Source organism: Ostrinia nubilalis, chromosome 26, assembly GCF_963855985.1.
Source record: "Ostrinia nubilalis chromosome 26, ilOstNubi1.1, whole genome shotgun sequence".
Lineage (NCBI taxonomy): Eukaryota > Metazoa > Arthropoda > Insecta > Lepidoptera > Crambidae > Ostrinia > Ostrinia nubilalis.
Window position 1 is genome coordinate 5,310,880 of NC_087113.1, and position 21,455 is coordinate 5,332,334.

Genomic DNA, 21,455 nt, shown 5'->3' on the forward strand with positions numbered 1-21,455 from the left:
CCTACGTCTTAAGGCCCGTGATGTACAACACTTTTAACCGATTCAAAAAGCGAAGTAATTAAAACTCAAAATCTTTTCCTTCAAAATCGGTTCAGCAGTTTAGGTGTGATACATAAAAAAATAACAGATAAAATATACTTACGAAAGTATGGAATCACCATCTTGTGTTTTGTTCCCAACGATCTGAAGAACTCAATGACTTTATGCATCTATGGTATCAAGTTAAAGTTTGTAAAGCAACCTTTAAACTGGTACCATTTTTAATTTAATCTTCATAGTCGTTTAGCTACAAAGATTACTCAAAACGAATGGGATAATTCCATACTTTTGCTCGCGAGTGTAGTTGTAGCTTACCTAAAATTGACATCTTTTACATAAGTTACTTCAATTTTCTTGTGGTTCGATAAATTTTGAGAGTATTTTTATAAGCGTAGGTTTTTAATTAGAGAATCAAAGTATATTTCCTTAAAATATAATAATATTAACGTCGAAAGCGAATTCTGAAAAAACTTTTTGGCAAGGCTTCATCTAATTTCATTTAATTTTCAAAGCTCCACAGTTCTGGAAAGTTCCCATCACTTGGCCCATTGTTCAGTTTGGGTATTTAGGGGATTGATGCATTATGAGTTCCAGAAACTTCGCTTGTCCTTTTAAAGAAAGTTGGCCTTAAGGCAAAAAGAAATATCTTGGAACGTGCAAAAGTAAGGAGACGCGATGGACTATTGTGGTGAACCCATTTGTAACACAAGCATTATTTTTTACTAAGCTATTCTCGAGAATTCGGAACTATTTTTTTAAATTACTAATATTCCCGTTAGCACCTCGTACTAAGCTAAATATGCTTGTATCACGAGTGAGCTCACCACAATAGTCGAGCGGCGGCGGGGACCGAAACCACGTTCCCCGGATCACGAGTCGGCCAGTCCGACCCCTTCACCGTTCGGCTATTGTGGCTTCTTTGAATCTGTGCAATATACTTACACAAATTATAAAGGAAAACTATAGGCTTTGACCAAGTACATTGTATCTATGCAATTTATGTATTTGTAAGCTGTTTGTTTTCTGAATAAAACAAATCAAATTAAATTATTTTTTTATTCTTATAAAAAGAGGCATCTTTAACACCATTACTAGAGTAAGGAAATAAAAAAGCTCTAAATACGGCCCTGTTCAACAAATGCAGTCCGTAATTACCTTAAGTGCAGTAGTTTCATTACGAGAACGTGCTCTACGACGGCTTCAGCCAGGGACGGACTTCGAGTCCAGAGATCTGCAGTGTCGACACGTATTTCAATTTTGAGACCTTTGTACTGGTAATATGATTGCAGTTCGTTTGCTGCACGTGCTAGGAGTGCCTAATATGGGGGAAATTTAATTTATTTGTTTTGACATAAAACATAAATGAGTTTTCTTACTTTGGCAATAAATACGAAACGTTTATGAGTTGTTCGTTTTAATTTAACAGATCTAAAGATTTAATTTATGAAAGCATGTTATTATGTACTCGTATTTCTCACTTACGTACTTATTTTATCAAATAATTTGACATTCTGGATTACAAAAGGATTAACAAATAGATTATTTTAATCATGGATTAATATGAAAGTTGGTTATTTTTTTTACAAGTTTTACGGTTTCTTGCGTTGTTTCTTCTCAGCACTGGCCCACTTACTGTCCGTCCCGAAGCTTTTGTAGGGTTAAAGTAGTTATACTGTGTGTGATGTGTCAAAGCTTTATAAAAGCCTTTTTGCAGAAATTATTTACACCACTTATTTAATTTAAAAAAATCACCTAAAGGTGACTAGAGCAAGGGTAGGTAAACATAGACTAGAGCATTTATTTCGTTTCGTTATCGTACATATTATCTGTATTGTACCATTCGTTAAAAGGTGACTACTAAACAGAAATACTCGAGAAAATGCTCTAGCTGGAATATACTCACAATAACATTTCTTTAAAAAACTCTTAAACTAAATCCAACCATCTTCTTCCACAGAAGAGAAACAGAAAGGCGAATCAGAAGTCCAGCCGTCAGAAGAACAGGCGGCGACGAAGATCCAGGCAGCGTTCCGAGGACACAAGACGAGGAAAACCATGAGCATGAAGGCCAGCAAGCAGCCACAGGCGCAGCAATCCGAGCCGGAGCCGAGCAAAGCCGAGCTGGAAGCCGAGTTCCGAGCTGATGACAAAGGTAAGTGAAAACCTTCAGTTTGGCCCTTTTTTCCAGAAAATACATTTGCCAATGTATATGGTTATGTAAGGCTCTCCACGACGGTGTCCATCGGAGCCTCATGAAACGGAGTCAGACGGAGCCACGGTACAAATGATCTAGGAGTAATAGATTTTGTACCGTGGCTCCGTCTTACGTCAACAATAGTAAAACGGGCTAAATGCCAGTATGACAAAGTTAGGACTCCAATCGCACCAATCGTATAATTTGGACACCATAGGGCAGACTAAAACCCGACGGTATCCTCGTCGCTTGCTTCTCTAACTGACGTAACTGACATTTAGCAAAATTTTCAGGCGATTAGACAGATCGATACGTCTTGCAAAATTGATTAAGATGGTGTAGATAACTCAGTTTCGAAAAAAATGTCATATACGTCAGTTAGAGAGGCAAGCGACGTCCTATGGAATCCAATGAAACGGAGCCGCGAGTTTGTCCGGGCATTCGTACGCGGCTCCATTGAAAGATAATATTTATGAGTTTTTCTAATAACATGTTCTACGAGTAGCATCTAACTAGTAGATAAAACGTTTACGGAAAGTAATACACCTAATGCTGCTATTAATAGATATTACTATGTAATACGCAAACCGGAAGTAGATCCCAAGGCCGAGTTGAAGGCTCACTTCCGGCAGATAATAAAGGTTGCCGACATTATAGCGTTAACTAAGCGAACAATGCCTGAAAGCATTTTGCTGAAAACCATGGTATTTACTCACACCTATTGTTATGAAAAGGAGGCCTGAAAGGTCAATATCTGTATGGCCTTTTATTGACATTTTTGGTGTTATGATTTTGCTATCATTATAATATTTACTATCGCTTTTGTTGTTTGTAGCATGGTTTTATAACATGAACGTGGCAGAATGCTTTTAAATACAACCTAACGTCTGTTTCTTCAATTAACGAGTACTTACTACACGATCTTTGTAAGTGACTCAATTTGTATCCCTAAGATTGCAGCGAATAAATGTTTTATTTATTTATTTATCTTGTCAAGGAACCATGTTTTAAACGATATTAAAAAGCTTTTTTTTAGCTTGCCAAAAATACAGTAAACAATAGCTCACAAGATTTTTCTTAAAGGTCACTTAAACCTTTGTTTTGTTCCCCCGGGACAAACTTGACCTTCTCGGATGAGGGTTTATTGGCGGTCAAACTGTAGATCCTGGCGACACAGGAGTTGCAGCGGTGGCAACGAGAGGTGGGAATAGTCCTGTTAAAACCTGCTTTATGCTATATAAAAAAGGTTTCATCGATTTTTTTTTTCAATAACATCTAAATAATACAGAATTGAACGTACGATAGACATTTTCATGGAATTCCCCGACATCAGACAGCAGGTACTCCCTTGGTCTTATTAGAATTTGGTCGATATCAGTTTCGTGTGCGACACAATTGTCTAGTGCACGATAATTTATCATTACTGTCGTTTTAACTGTGCCTACTTGAACGAGACAAGCACGCACTATCGTAGTCGGTGCTAGGGTTGTCTCTACTGAAAACTATAGGGAGCAAAAATATGGAATTGTGTTTTGTTTCGAGCCATCATAAGAACTGAATGCCTATGAATGTATCTATGGTATTAATTTAAAGTATATACCTTTAAATGGTACCATTTTTATTTATCTTCTATTAGTCATTTAGTTCTTACGATAGTTCATAACAAATAGGGTGATTCCATACTTTTGCTCGCGAGTTTTAAATTTTTCTGTTTCAATAACATACAGCAGTGTTAATTTTTGTAATGAAAGGAAGATTGGAGCAGGAGCATTAATGATCTTCATCCCTTCCACCTCTATCCATTAGCTTACTGGCGAAACAAATCGAAAACTCTTGGCAATATTTTACACATTGAAGTACCTAGGTAGTATACCTAAAAATAACCCGCGTAGAAAATTAGTCGTCAAAGATAACATTGAAATGTTAAAATATAAAAGATGATCCATCCTTCTAAAGGACTCTAACTAAGCCTTAGACACCAAGCCCGCCGACCGGTGACTTGGTGTCGGCGGCTTTATTTCAAAGGAATAATGCCCGCAGGTTTGGTATGTAAACTGCATAAATAAGCACAACGTTAAGAATTACAGAATGAAGAAAATGTTCGCAAGTTTGGTATGTAGATTGAATAATTATGCACAATATTATGAACTACAATATAAAAAACAAATTAAGAAAACAATATCTTCATAAAAAGTCAACCCTACAAAACCCCGCCTTATATCGGCCAACGTTCTTTCGGTATAAATTTGTAAAAGCGACGCTCCGGCTGCTGTCAATCAATACATGAAGGCGAACAACCTGGGAATCTTACGTAAATTTTGAATGAACAAAGAACCAGTTTTATGAAGATACGAATTAGATTTCTTGTGTGGGCGTCTATTAATTTCTAGCCAAAACAATCCATAGCAGACTAAAGTTAGACTTGTAAATAGATAGCTGGCGAACTTTGTGAATCAATCCAGAAGTTTCAGAGCCTATTCCATACTTCGTCGTTTTTGCGTCGGGAGTTAACAAACAAGGAAACTATAAAATCTTTCCTCTTTATAATATTAATGTAGACAAAGTATTAATTAGTATTCGACACACGATCGATTTGTCTGCAAGTTATATAATTAGTAATTAACTGATTAGTTATTTCGAGCTTCTATGGGACACATGAAAGTGTGTTAAAAACCAACCCATCTAGCCAGCATGGCGAGTTTAGGCCAAATCTTTCATTTGTGTCTAGAAAATTACACAGGATTTGTCAATTAGAGAGGGTCTTGCTCCTGCTAAAGACGAAAGTACTGCTCTACTTAGCTTGGTGCTAGATAAATAGGTTTTTTTAACTAAGTAATTTCTTTAAAATCTGTCTGGGGATAACAAAATCGTTACCAAACAAAACCATAAGTGTACTCGTAGTTACAGTCATACAGATGATGACATAATAAAATCAAATAAAAAACGTAATGCTTCTAAAGAGCATTGGAAAGCAACCTTGACCTTTTAAGCGGCTTTTAACCGAAATAACGACCATAAATGTAAAAGCGGTTATAAAGGGTTAATAGTCGGTACAATGCCGTATGTGCACATACGACAAAATCGACAGCTATAATCGTAAATGACTTAAAAGCTGGCGCAGCGAATGTAAAGTCATTGGAAACGTTAGCTCATAAAATTGGATTTAACACGAGTAATTTGCATTAACTTTTAACACGCCTACGACAATTAACAACTTTTCTTTATGACCCGCTCAAATAACCAATTGTTAACGGCAATTGGTTATTTGAGCGAGCCTTTTTAAACCGCGTGCGTTATATTTTTCGTAGGTATTGGTCCTATAACTTAAATACGTTTACAAAGACACAACTTCTTAAAAACGAATTTTCATTCTAACCTATGAGTAAGATTTCTGTTCCCTGAAAATCGAGTTGATTTTCAATTAGCAGATCAATAATATTAATTAGTTAATAGTGAGTGACTTCTTAGTTATTTTTAAATTCTATCGATATTATCATGTACCTACTGTCTTTGTTCAAATGATAAATAAAATGATTTTGCAAAGACATAAGGGGGCTGGTGCGTTTTGACAGCTCACAAAAATATTTTAGCTGACTCAGATAGTGACATCTTTCATAAGACAATATCAACACATATTCAATATCAAACTAAAAAATGATCGAATATGAATATCGTATTCTACCCAACTACATTAATTTCCTACCAAAAACCAGTGAACCGTTTTCAGCGAAAGCCCGTAAAGTTGTGCCTTCAATAATAAATCAGAACAATAAATAAAATCCACAGGAGTCGTAATAAAAAGGGGCGTTATGCCGCAATCGGGTATACATTATGCATGTCCGTTTGCATTGCCATAGCCAAGTTTATGTATAGAATGAACATTAAATAAGTTTTCAATAGGTTGGCTGTGGAAAAATAATTGTTTTTGGCTTATTATTTCCAACAAAAAAAAAAGGTTCTGTTTTAAATAAACGATTTAAGTCATCTAAAATTGCTATAATTCGGTCATAAACATCCTAAAAAAATACCTTTAAATGTCTGATACATCGAGCGGCGCAGTGTAAAATTTCCAAGGATATTATTTATTTATTATTATTTATCTAACTCTGAGATAGTTTCCAAAAGTCCAATCATATTTTAAGGAATTATTTTTGCAGAAGTACTACTAATCTTAATTTTTTTTATTTTTTCGCCAGCCCATTTGTACAGTAAGAGCATGACCTGTATACAGCTAGATAAAAAGCCACTATATTTAACTTTATGTGTCGTCTCCTACATCAAATCATAGTTTTTTTTCTTTTATACTTTAGTTAAAAGCGAAAAGCCAATACAAGAATTTCAAAACAAAAATCATGGACAAAAACATATCTAGAAATTTATTCTATTTGATTTTAAAGGTCAAAGCTTTTTCTTTAATTTGTTTTGTCTGGAACTGCTGCTTATTACTACTTCAGTTGTCTATGTCATCGACTATACAAAGTCGAGTATACTCCACGTCCGACGTACTTAAATATTTACAGTCTGGTAGGCGGGAACAGCGTCAATTTTAGGTTTAAGCATCTTGACCCTCGTGGAAGTTCCTGATACACTTCTAGTGACATAGTAAGGAAGCATTAAATTATATTGACAACAAATATGTCGTAATGTCAAACTACCAATCGATCAACATGGAAAGCATTGGCACGTCCTATGGCTGAAATGATGATGATGATGAATGTCAAACTGATACCTTGATGATGTACAATTTAATTAGACAGTTGGAGTATATGTTATGAATTACAGTTTTTCGATACTAAGTCCTTAACGAGATATAACAGTAAAATCGTAAAAATGCCTCTTTTTGACCAACTCCGTCGAAGGGGAAAATCTAGGATAGTCGCAATAAATTAAGCTATTAAAACAACAACAGTTTTTGTAGGAATTAAATCCGATTCAATTAAAATTCTACTAGTCTATGCAGATCAATACTCAATTATTAATGTAGTCAGAAAATAAATTAAATTATTGTTATGGAACCTGTAGTTACATGATTTTAGGCTACCCAACAACGTGATTTCAAGTTTACATAAGCCTTTTTTCTGAATAGACAAAAAATAAACTAGACATGCCACTAACAATCTACAAAAATACAAAAATAGGCTGCTCTCAAAAGATAACCTACAGCCTTCATGCAAATATGATTGCTTGTGACCGGGGTATTCATGGCCGGCCCTTTATACGGGCGCCCTCTGGAGGAGTATTGAGGACACAAATCTGTGGTAGTGATGGGACTGTGATAAAAATATCAAGATCGATATAACTGTTCTAATGTAAATCTGTCAGTGGTTGGTGATGGGTTTGGCCAAAATAAACTAGACATATTAAGTATTATCAGATATTTATTTCGGTAATTAAAACACAAGTTACACAGCGCAACAACCATCGAGAGCGGAAGAGACAAACAGGAAGTTGAATTGTCACTAACAAACGTCACTGTCAAACACTTTTGCGTTTAGTTTGTGTTTACAATCTAACAGTTGGATTTGTCATTTTTTTTCTCGACAGAATAATTGCTTGCGGCGCATTTTTTTGATCCCAGTGCACTGATTTTTTAACCATCCAGTCTCCTCTATAAGCTTATCGAACTTATCATCAGTCTTCTTAGCTTTTCCCTTTTTTAGGCTGCAATAAAATTATTCTCTACCCATTCTAAAATTCATTTAGTAAACGACAGTTGTGTCCATTTCATTTTACATTTAATAGGAAGATAATTATGCAAGCATTTTTTTAAAGCTTATATCACGAGTGAGCTCACCAGAATAGTCGAGTGGCGGCGGGGACCGAACCCGCGTTCCCCGGATCACGAGTCGGCCTTACTGACCCCTTCACCGTTCGGCTATCGTGGAATTTTATCGACTGTCATAACGTCACTAACCATTGAGGTCTTCATATTATCGAACGAGTGTAATCCAAGTGACTGATCGTTCGAGTAGACGTTACGCCAAAAGATATTACATACAAATGGCTAATGAATTCTGTGGCTTTATTGGATATTTTGTCGTCTGCTTTTAAGAAAAATGTATCAAGTCTAAAAAGATACAGATCAATATTCTCTACAGACGTACTTACAGACCAAAAAAATTTTAGGACGTGGATTTTTTCCTAAAGTAAAGATGTAAGTTGCTTACAAACCTTATACATTGTAATCAATAACCTGTTCCGACCATTTTGATTATGATTAATACTAGAACTATACAGCGTGGAAACAGCCGGAAAATGAATTTTCGGATAGACTCTAGATAGATTCTGTAACCTATTTATTGGTACCGTTTGATAGAACTCGTAAAGCACTTTCAGGATCAGTAACCAATTTTTCGATATCTTGTATTTAAAAATAATTGAGTGACACATGACATTTCTAAAACGGTCAATCATGCTCAGATAGTAAGCTCTGTCTTCAATCATCTTTAACTAGCTTTAAAAAGCAGACAGACAAATTACGAGTTAAAAAAATTTTTACTCTCTTAATCTTAAGCTACAGACCTGTGAGTACAGTCGTTGACTTTGTAGAGCCCGTAAACAGATCTCAAGGTGGCAACACTTCAAACCTCATTTAGAAGTAACGATGGAAATGCTGAGTGTTACGATGTTAACGACTCTTGGAATAACGTCGTATGTACACTTATAATGTTTTACCCTGTGAAATGGCAAAAAATTACCCAAAATGTAAATTATCTATTTAATCACACAGGCAAAATATGATTTAACAAAAACTCATAGATAAGCTACTTTAGCTTTGTAAACAGTCGTTGACTATTTAATTACAGTCAACCCCGTAGAAGATCTCAAGATGGCAACACACTTCAAACCTCATTTAAAAGTAACGATGGAAATGCTATGTTAACGAGTCTGGGAATACTTAAGTAGGTTAATTTAAGTATGTTATAGGCCAAAAAATAATTGATATTAAAGTATCCGTTTTAAAACGAAGCAGCAACTGTACCTATATTCACACGATCATTCCGTTTGTAGTGTCCCGCTAAAAACCCATCCGTTTTAATTTAGAGTTCGAATTTCAAACATACATGACAGTCCAGTTCTGCGGGATCCTGCATTACTGTACCCCGCAAAACTGGATTGCCGTGGGAAAGGGCCCTAAGAGCTGATTTCTCAACCTTTTTTTACCCACAACGAGGAAGCTCTTGGCCTGTATCTCACCTGATGGTAAGTTATGATCAGGCCAAAGGTGGAAACTTAACCACGGAGGAACTGGCTATCTTACCTCTAATCGTCGGATAACTTTTAACTGAAGAATAAGTTTGCCATATTGACAGTTTCAGTGTAGGAAAGAATATGTCAAAATGACAAGTTTATTCTTCAGTTAAAAGTTAACTGATGATTGAAAAATTAGCCTTAAGTCAGTTAAAAATTATACCTACCATATGTAAAGCTAGTCATGGTACGCCTGCTCGTTAGTTCCACGCAGATGGGTATTCACAACTGAGTGGGCATCGACCCTGGATACCTATAAGCCAATCTGTCTATACATAGCATAAATAAGCTTATTTACGTCTTCAAAACTTTAAAAAACGTGGCTAGCCGAGGTGTTATAAGGGCAGTTTATTGTGCACTAGGACATTCTTTATTAGAATACTGTGTCTCAGCATGGGGTGGTGCTGCCAAGTCTCATATATTGGGTCTCGAAAGGGCTCAACGTGCCCTTCTTAAGGTGGCAGCTGGGTTACCCTTCCGTTATCCTACCGTAGAACTTTACAGAAACTGGAACGTACTCACAGTTAGGAAAACTTTCATCCTCAATATCATCTTAAAAAAACACACCCAGACAGAGTATGACCCCGAGCTACTAAAGGGTAAGCGGCGAAAAGATAAAGTTTGTCCACCTTCGAAGCTAAATACCTCCTTCTCACATAAATTCTTCTGCTTCCTCGGCCCTTACTTATACAACAAAATAAACGGTAAACTTGACATTTATCCGCTCCCCAAGTCTAGCTGCAAAAAACTGGTCATAAAGTACCTCAATACATTAGACTATGAGGATACTGAAAAAATTCTTCATCCGCTTATCTAGGAGTATCAAATACTAGTTTTTGCCCGCGGTCTCAACCGCGAGAAACTTGGTTTGTCACAGATCACCATAAATTATAGCCTTTATGTTATGTTATTCGTAGTAAAGCTAGTAGTTATAAACTACTGGCTTTCCGCCCGCGGCTTCGCCCGCGTCGAGTTTTGTCTGTCACAGAAATTATCGCGCGCGTCCCTGTTTCAAAAACTGGGATAGAAACTGTCCTATGTTCTTTCCCGGGACTTAAACTGTCTCTATGCCGGATTTCGTCAAGATCGGTTCATTGTTTTGGGCGTGAAAGAAAGACATACAGACATACAGACAGAGTTACTTTCGCATTTATAATATTAGTATAGATAATACTGTAAGGTTTCACCAAAATTAGTTCATTAGTTTTTGCGTGAAAAAGTAACAAACATCCGGACATCCATTCAAACTTACGCATTTATAATAGGTATTTGTGTGTAAATGCTTTAGGTAAATTTCACCTTCACATCCTTATTCGCCCGAGTGTACAGACACGCGCTTCCATCTTTCCTTCCATAACTCATATAAGTCTTTCCCTCATTCACATACACAACACATACACGACCAAACAGGCTACACTTACACATCCACTAGCACACTCACACTTTCACACTCACAGTCATATTTTCACACTCATTCATTTAATTTTTAATTTTTGTTACCGCATGCATTTTTTATTTATTTTTGTTACCAGCTTTTTCTTGCGGCACTGCCCGCGTATTAGAAATATATATACAGGGTGACAGGTAAAGCGATACATTCCTTGAAAGGGGTTAAAGTAGAGCTTATTTGCAGTCATTTAAGTCATATGACACCATGTCCGAAACTTGTTCATTTCCAAGTTATTCAAGATTTAAGTATTTTTTTAAAAATCTCCAGTTTTTATGGTAAAATGTACCCTTGTAATAAAGAATACGGAATAATCTTAACTTTTTTATTGTATTCGTATAGCTAAATAATAAGATTGACATTTTAAATTAAAATTTGCAAGAAAGAATCGTCATTACTCAAGTAAAAGCTAAAAAACCATGTATTATTTTGCAAAAAAAATATGTTTTAGGTAATTAAACGAAGAATTACCAAGAAAAAATGTATGGAATGTTGTGTACAAATTACAGAATTTAGTTCCTTGATTCATTAGCTATTCAAAAAGGTACAGGTGTTTAACAAACACTACTTAATTATTTTTTTATTTGAATTTAAACGTCTAGTAAGATACTTTCATAAAAAAATAAATAAATAAAAAAGTCACACTAACAACTGTTCTTGGGTCTCAATAAATGAAAAACTTAGTATTTTAATAATAATTGTATCACCTAATTTTATCTAGGTACATTATTTTAAGTCCTGCTCAAACTGTGAGCCCCGTCTTCTAATACAAGCTCGTAGTCTGTTTCTCACTTTTGTTTTTGTGACTCTTGTTGTCAAACTGCTGAATATCTTGAGCTGCCCTCTGAATGCGCTCACGAAGCTGTTGCTCGTTGTTTACGGGGGTTACATACAAGAGATACTTCATGTGACCCCATAAATAAAAATCGCAAGGGGTCAGATCCGGACTTCTGGCTGGCCAAGGAATGGGCCCACCGCGCCCAATCCAACGAAGTGGATATTGTTGATCCATCCATTGGCGTACACTGAGCCGAAAGTGTGTTGTGTGTGTAAAAGCTTCGTGAGCGCATTCAGAGGGCAGCTCAAGATATTCAGCAAAGTTTGACAACAAGAGTCACAAAAACAGAAGTGAGAAACAGACTACGAGCTTGTATTAGAAGACGGGGCTCACAGTTTGAGCAGGACTTAAAATAATGATAGATGATGACCTAAATAAAATTAGGTGATACAATTACTATTAAAATACTAAGTTTTTCATTCATTGAGACCCAAGAATAGTTGTTAGTGTGACTTTTTTATTTATTAATTTTTTTATGAAAGTATCTTACTAGATGTTTAAATTCAAATAAAAAAATAATTATGTAGTGTTTGTTAAACACCTGTACCTTTTTGAATAGCTAATGAATCAAGGAACTAAATTCTGTAATTTGTACACAACATTCCATACATTTTTTCTTGGTAATTCTTCGTTTAATTACCTAAAACGTATTTTTTTTGCAAAATAATACACGGTTTTTTAGCTTTTACTTGAGTAATGACGATACTTTTTTGCAAATTTTAATTTAAAATGTCAATCTTATTATTTAGCTATACGAATACAACAAAAAAGTTAAGATTATTCCGTATTCTTCATTACAAGGGTACATTTTAACATAAAAACTGGAGATTTTTTAAAAAATACTTAAATCTTGAATAACTTGGAAATGAACAAGTTTCGGACATGGTGTCATATGACTTAAATGACTGCAAATAAGCTCTACTTTAACCCCTTTCAAGGAATGTATCGCTTTACCTGTCACCCTGTATATATATATTTAATAATTAGTATTAGACAATATTATTACATTAAGCTGTTCTGTTATCTTTATAATAATACTGTCAAGTAACAACAAATTCGTCCTATGGCTTTTCGAATAGATGTGTAAAGTAACAGGCAAACATCAATTTGTTTTCGCAAACTATCGCACTTAAGGGTCTTACTGCTATACTACCTTATAATATTCCACGGGTGGGGGCCTGGTGACCTGTAGAACAGGTTTTAAACAAAACCTATTTCAGGCACCAGTCCCACACAAACTTAGTATTAAGTACCTATAGCGTAATGTATTTTTTACCAAATGTAATTTAACCTAAGTTTGTGAGGGGAAATAAATGATTTATTATTATTATTTATTATAAAAGAGTACTCAGTTTCTAAACTTAAACCGAGTTAGATTTAGTTTTAGCGAAGCCAATTTTATATAATTATACTTAGGCTAAATTGCACCATCTTACTTTAACTTTGACAAATGTCAAAAGTCTGTCAAAAAACTCAATACAAAACACTGGTTATCCCACTGGTCCGATTTGAAAAAATATTTTTGTGTTGGATTTTAACCCATTTATCAAGGCTTTAGGCTATATAACATCACCCTACAGCCAATAGGGGCGGAGCAGTAAAGAAAAATGTTGCAAAAACGGGAAATATTTTCACGCGTACGAAGTCGCGGGCACAAACTAGTACTTAAATAACTTAACTAAGTACCCCGTTTTCTGAAACTTTTAGGCTTTTTCCCATAAAAAGATCATTAGCTGTAAAAAAAAGTATTGCTCATTTAAATGTCTTTATTCTTTGATAATTCTAAATTGTTGTTCACAGATTCGAGTAAAATCCAAATTATACTGTTTAAAAGAGAGATTTACTTTTTGTAAAAGTTTCGAGAAAGATACGACACTTAAATAACTTTGAGATTAGGGTAAAAATGGTTAAGTTATACTGAATTCAGCGTTCCTTATTATTTTTTTTGCAATAAAACAATATACTTATCTATGGTTTATAATAGTCCTATGGCTGAAATGATGATGATGAATTAATATATCATCATCCGTCTGCTCGTTTGCCCCCTGTCACATAAAAAAAATCATCAATTTAAGTTACTACGTTATTTGAAAATTATAAATAACTTGAAAAAATCGAACTGCCTAAGGCGGGAATTGAACCCACGACCTTCTGCTTGCCGGGCGACTGCTCTTCCAACTGAAGGCAAGCGGAAGGTCGTGGGTTCAATTCCCGCCTTAGGCAGTTCGATTTTTTCAAGTTATTTATAATTTTCAAATTAGTTTGAGATGCGACTCTAAACGCTAAAAAATTTAATTACTACGTTATGTTTAGTGAATAATGTACATAGAGGTGTACTAAAATGAAGGTCAAGCCACCATTGAAATTCAAGAGAGAATTCTCACGCGGCCAATAAGTTTTTGTAGAATAGAACTAACGCAATTTTTTTCGTGAAGTTTCACGATTTTTCCCTGACTGTGCCAGAAAGGTTGGGTTATGTTTTTAATAAGATGTAAATGATATTATATTGATTGCTGTAAAGTTTTTTACAATGAAACTATAAAGTTTAGCTAAAATCGGCGGAACCCGCGAAAAGTAAACGATTGAAAATTAGGTACAATATTTTATAAGTATCAAAATGTTTAAGCACAGTTTGAAGATGGTTCGTATCGCAAAAGAAAAGTTTTCAGCATCAATTAGCCACTTTACAAATTTTGCCTTTAGCTGTTTTGGTCTTGAATATTAAAATTAATTACTTCTTTATTGCTTTTGTCATAGCAGTTTTAATTATTTGTCAAGACCTCCTCACCTCAAATAGAGGGCGCTCACTAGGAAAATTTTAGTTTTTGATAGTTTCCCGCTAGGGGCGCTGTACAATCCGTCATACATTTAATGTAATTTTCACACTCAGCCCTCTGTATGCCCTATGGCCGCTACAAACCGGGCGATGTGAAAATCATTGGGGGAGGCCTATAGGTTTAGGTATGTGTTCAGCAGTGGAAGTCCTGTGGCTGAAATGATGATAATGATGATTACAGTATTGAGAAATTTAAAATTGTTATAGAAAATTAATGATTTATTGGCACCACATTAATGACTATTCCATCTTCTTTACTATAGATCCTTTTCAGAATATGTATGCCTCTCCGATTATTCTTATCTATCCAATCACATTATTTTTAGAGCCAAAGAATCTTTGACCTAGTTATTTATTTAGAAGACGTAAATATTTAGGTACCCTTTATGTGTTCCAATCAGACTGAGAGTTCAGATTTCCTCGGGGAAAATTATAGCGGATGATAGAGATAGCCAACTACTGAAAACTTATATGAAACTGAAAACACAGCCCAAACCACTGGACGGATCGGGCTGAAATTTGCCATGCAGGTAGATGTTATGACGTAGGCATCCGCTAAGAAAGGATATTACGAAACTCCACCCCTAAGGGGGTAAAACGGGATCCACGCGTACGAGGTCGCGGGCGGCCGCTAGTTTTATAATAAAGTACTTACCTACTTTTAGATAGCCACCTACAATAAATAATTTAAAAAAAATGTAAGTAACATAAATACATTTTAGAAATATTGTTCCCTGACCGTACTTAATAAAAAGGGGATTGCTTTGTCAAGTGTGGAATATTCCAGAAAATGGCTCGGAGTTTTCCATTTTCTGCCTAGTTATTCCAGATATTTTAATTATAGGTTTATAAAAGACCCTTGGAGCTAGGTTTTCTGATAATATAATTAGAGAGAGATAACTTTTTTTATATCTCGCAAGATTTTCTTGTAAAAACTATTTTCAGGACGCTTTTGGACAATATCGGGTTATTTCTACAATTTTTCGTTATTTCTAATAATATTGTACAGCATGAATGTTACTTTCATTTATTAAATCACTGGCTCATTTAAAACCTATTAGTTTATCTCTGTGCATTTTCATCTACGACTAGCTCTCCGCCTGCGGCTTCGCCCGCGTGGAATTTTGTTTGTTAAATTTTCCTGAATTTTCTTTGCTATAAACCTCACGGAGCCCGAGACCTTTCCAACGAATGCAAAACCGTGGAAATTGGTTCGTGCGTTCTGGAGTTATAGCGTCAGGAAGGAAAACCCGACTTATTTTTATACAGTGTGAGTCACGTTAAAGTGTACATATGAAAATGGATTAAACTAGACCTATTTTTATCGACAAAAAAGAGATCAAAAAATTTTTGAGATTTTTTTTTAATTTTTTATAGAATTTTTTTTCTTCCAATTACTTGTTGTAAAGTAAACGTAATAACTTTTAAACTAAGCGGTAAATCTTGATAAAATAAAAACAGTAATAATGCAAAATAACAAGCGATACTAAAATAATACATAAAATACACAAAAAATGCCAACAAATAATAAAAAATGATACTTTTTGAAAGAAAACTGCTTAAAAATTCGTGTTTTTTTGGTTATTTGATAAATTTCTCCAAAAAATGCCCCTATAACCGGTGGTTTTTATTACTTTCTATTATTCTCTATCGTATTATCTTTGTAAAACCAAAAATTGCATGTCTCTATCCCTATCACAACATTTGCTATGATCGTTTGAACAAAGGCCTGCCACAACATTATTCTCCGCAACAGGTAGAGACAATTTTAATTTTAACTAAAATGCTTATTTTACTTCTAAATCTTTTGTTTTTATTTGAAATCTAACTTGTATTTATCAAAATTACAAATCTAGAGCCATTTTCAGTTTTGTTGTTAACGAAGCGTTGAATGGCGCGCCCGGAGAGGCTTAGTTCAAACGATCATTGCAAACGTTGTGATAGGGATAGAGACATGCGATTTGTGGTTTTACGAAGGTAATACGATAGAGAATAATACAAAGTAATAAAAACTACCGGTTATAAGGGCATTTTTTGGAGAAGTTTATCAAATAAACAAAAAAACACGAATTTTTAAGCAGATTTTTTTTCAAAAAGTATATTTTTTTATTATTTGTTGGCCTTTTTTGTGCATTTTGTGTATTTTTTTAGTATTGCCTGTTATTTAGCATTATTACTGTTTTTATTTTATCAGGATATACCGCTTAGTTTAAAAGTTATTACGTTTTCTTTACAATAAGTAATTGGAAGAAAAAAAATTCTATAAAAAATTAAAAAAAAATCTCAAAAAAATTTTGACCTCTTTTTTGTCGATAAAAATAGGTCTAGTTTCATCTATTTTCATATGTACACTTTAACGTGACTCACACTGTATAGTAGATTGAAATTGAATGGATATTATTTCCATAACACCTATATTAAGTACCTAAACACTTGATTCAGTAGATTCCATTCTCAGATGGAACACAAATTGACAAACCGTCTTTAATTTTATTGTTCTCAGTTTTTTATGGATTCAAAGTAAATAATTTTGAACGTATTCACTCAGAATATTATGCTCTCTTCCACTTTACTCCATAAGTCATTAATTCCAAAGCTAAAAATATAATTTAATCTCAATTTCCCAGTTGCTGTGTTCCGCCGACTTAGAAGTTGCGAATAAAATAACAAGTACGAAGCGGAACCTTACAACTTACAATCTTCATTTGAGTTTGGTTTGACTAATTCCATTAAAAACTTGAACTTGTATGTCGTTAAGGTTCAAAGTCCTTTGTGGATCGAAGATTTGAAAATGTTCGCTTACTTTTTTATGTTTAATTTTTGTACATAAGCTAACTTAATGCATAGCATTCTCTCCCAGTTAACCTTTGGGCCAAACAAACTACTCACAAAGTAGTAGCACTTAATTCAACTACATAAGCATAATGCAGTGTTTAACTGTTACATAACTATTTTATTGGTCCTTCGAGCCGGATAAAAAGAAATGATAGAAATAACATTTTCATTGAGTTCTCCACTCACTCTTCACTTAACAAAATCACAATCGACGTATCTTTGACAATCGATTTATCTATCACATCAGTGACAGCATCACTTCTCTCAAGTCATTCAAATGACTCGACAAAAAATTTCATTGTTACAAAATAACAAAGTAAAACAAGCGTGGAACGGAATGTTTTACAAATTGGTAACAAAGCTGCTTCCGGAGCTTCGCCAAACTAACTTTTGTATAATAAAAGCTTTAACAGAATGTGCCTCGCTGTGCTTTTTTTAGGTTGCGATCATGGAATTTTAAAAATTCGCGAATAATAATTATGTGGTTTCAGCATAGTAAGTAGAATAAAATCACCATAGGACATTAGGCCTTCTCAACCAGTCAGGCCAGTATGGGGAGTGTAGGTCATATCCTGCTTTTGCGAGACGACGACTAAAGAACCTCATGAATGTGTGTGTGAGTTGAATTGTACATAAAAAACACAACCCTCCTTCTGGCGCAATCGGGTAAAAAACGCCGAAATTACGCGATTTCGAAATTCTAACTTTGTCTTGAGAGGCAAGTTGGTGCCAATGTCAAGTTAGGCCTGTCACTCACGAGTAGCGCTAACTGGTGAGCACAAATAACCGTGACTATAACGATAACCGGTATTTTTGTATGCAGTTTGACAGATTTTTGACGTTTGTTAAAGTCAAAGTAAGATGGTGCAACCCAGCCAGAGTGCTTGATGAAAACCAACTATCCTGTCACGAATCTTTTCAACTAACTGAGATCTTGTTGTTCGTATTTGTTGGCCTTTGTGAGTTAAACTCAGACAATGGTCTTCTAAAGTTATTACGAACTCGCAGATAAGGGAAACTTGCTTTTTAGATAACAACTCCAACTCTGAGTGGCTTCTATGCTTTGGACTGTTGGAAGCACGTCTGACTAAATATTTCTTGAAAAATCAACCCTATCGCATTTAAAATAAGTGCCATAAGTTTTAGCTTGTTTAGCGCTTCGCCTGTACAAAATTCTTTATTTTTTAAATTTCGAATGTAGCAAATGACGTTACCTATTTTGAAATTCGAAAGGATACGGTCAAAGAATAGACTTTACAAAGAATTTCGTACAGAAGTTGCACTCTAGTGACATTCAAAAGGCGTACATTTTCACCAAAGTATAGTCAATAGTTCAAAAGGTAACTCAAAGGTAACGTGACGTGCATTCTATACATCACCTTTCCAATTTCTCGTAGTGAACTATTTTCATAAACTATTTCCAAATTCTCTATATTCGACTATACTCGACTCCATTTGCTTACTACAATAATAAAAATTGTCCTATCTAAATATAGTAGGTGTATAACTCAAAGGTGACTGACTGACTGGCTGGACTGACTGTCTGACATAGTGATCTATCAACGCACAGCCCAAACCACTGGACGGATCGGGCTGAAATTTGGCATGTAGGTATGACGTAGGCATCCACTACGAAAGGATTTTACGAAACTCCACCCCTAAGGGGGTAAAACGGGATCCACGCGTACGAAGTCGCGGGCGGCCGCTAGTTCTTTAATATAGTATTAATGCAAAATCTAGTAAGTATTAATAAGATACTATAGTAAGCGATATTCTGTATTCCTCTAATTTTCATTATGCAAAATGATAATGTCTGACATTAAATATGAATAAAGTAAGGATAACAAAGCATAATTGTGTGCAATATCTAGCATGTGCATTTCTGCCACACACCATATTGGCACATTAGCTAAATTGAACCAGTCGAGTGTGTGTTAAGGGTCTCACGTAGCAAGGAGTCCCATACTAGTAAATAAAAAACTTTCTCTAAGGTTTTTTACATCTAAGCTGAAAAAGAAAACTGTCAGTTACAGAAAAACTTTTAAAAAAATGAAAAAACGAAATGCGAATTATGATTCTAAGTTTCTATGTATAAATATTTTGGCAATTCTGCTTGCTATTTAATGTAGATCAATATTAAATCTAACGACGCTCTATAAATTAAGAAATAACTTAAACCTAATCATGTACCTAGGTACCTCATCTACTTATAGCCTTTTAGAGTTTATTTTTAATTTATGACGCAACTTTCTTATTTTTTTTTTACATAAGAACCTCCCTCTGACAATTTCGAACACAAAAAAAATCGTATTACATACTACAACCCATACGTGAGACTCTTAAGCTTTAAACTTAGAGCAGGGTTAAACTAGTTATGGTTCAGTCCAACTAACCGTAGCTTGGGGCCTCGCTGGGTGATAAGCTCAGCTTATTCAGCTTAATAAGCTTAATTTGGGTAAGCGAAGTTTCCAATGGCTGGCATTACTATCTATTTATCAGCAGATTCATTAACACGTGAATAAACATATTCATTTAGTTGTTAATTATTGTGCTTTGTTAGTTTCGTGTAAATTCACGTTTCGTGTGTTTCACGAACCAATACGTAGAAACCAGATTTGATAAATAGATAAACTCTTTATTGTAGATACGCTACACAAAACTGAAAATAAGTAGGTATATGTATATATACAGGGTGTTAGGTAAATGGGTATATGAGCCGACACTAGCCCATGTTAACATGGTCATATAAATGGTATGGTGAAGTCAGAAAATTGATATCTTCATTTTTATTTTTTTATTTTTCATACAAATCGTATTTTATAAAATTTATTCTGTATGAAAATTAAAAAAATTAAAATGATGATATCAAATTTCTGACTTCACCATACCATTTATATGCCCATGTTAACATGGGCTAGTGTCGGCTCATATACCCATTTACCTAACACCCTGTATATATATATAATATCATTTGACACTACCAATTAAGCATTTAAAGTCATTTAGGCCTAAAATTATGCCTTAGAATTGTAAGTGTGCTAAATCTATACGAATATTTTAAAGAGGTGAAGTTTGTGTTTGTATATTTGTTAAATTGTAAGGGGTAATCTCGGGAATTCGGGATCTACTGAAATGATTTTAAAAATTCTTTCACCAATAGAAAGCCACATTATTGCTGAGAGTCGTAGGTTATATATAAAACCAAAAAATTCCACGCGGGCGAAGCCGCGGGCGGAAAGCTGGTACCCAATAAAGACGAACCTAATGCTATATTTTTACTATCATAATTTATCTTTATAAACTTTTAAAAATATTATAATTTCATATTAATAGCCCAAAAAGTAACTGGCCATAAGTATCAATTTTTGGCATTAAAGAATATATAAATGGGTTAGTAGTCGTTTCGCACAAAATTCGTTCGCAAATGCATCAGCTCTATTTTTCGCTTCTCCTGTGAACATAGTCCTACCCCCCCTTTGTAACGGTCGGGAACTTCAGCCAAGCTAATGAACCGGGCTGGAGCTTGTTCCAATATCCCTGGATTGGCTGAAAAGCTCCATATTTTAGAGCCGATACCTTCTTCAAATTTTTTAGTGTTTGGATTTATGAATAAATCGTTTCTACCATTTGAGTATACTAAACCATGTATAATGTAGGTATAATCATGATAATGCGAACAGCTAGGACTGGTATTCCCTGCCTGCTGTGTCTTTCCTGAACACTATAATCCGAGTCTTTTTAAGGCGAGAGTGAATAGGCACTTACAGGCCAGATATGTACCATCCTAGACTGCATCTCACTTAACACTAGGTGCGATTGCGGTCAAATACCAGCCTTGTCTTGCATTTTTTTAATTCTGCGAACGTAAATAATGAAACATTAAAATATGCGAAGTTTAAGCCATTAATTGGAATTTATTTAATGTTAATATACGGATGGCCCATAAGTAGATCTAACGCCCATTTTGCTCCCTTAATTTTTGATTGATGAAGCTCAATTTAGTTAACTTCTACTC

The 21,455-nt window shown here is 34.7% G+C and overlaps 1 protein-coding gene across 1 annotated transcript in view; it reads left to right on the plus strand.

Moving 5' to 3' along the window:
- The window catches only part of LOC135084482 (sperm surface protein Sp17), a 224,368-nt gene that overhangs the window by 154,561 nt on the left and 48,352 nt on the right, over positions 1-21,455 (plus strand). Inside the window, exon 3 of the mRNA XM_063979268.1 lies at positions 1,997-2,191. Coding sequence (XP_063835338.1) covers positions 1,997-2,191 — 195 coding nt within the window. The remainder of the gene's footprint in view (positions 1-1,996; positions 2,192-21,455) is intronic.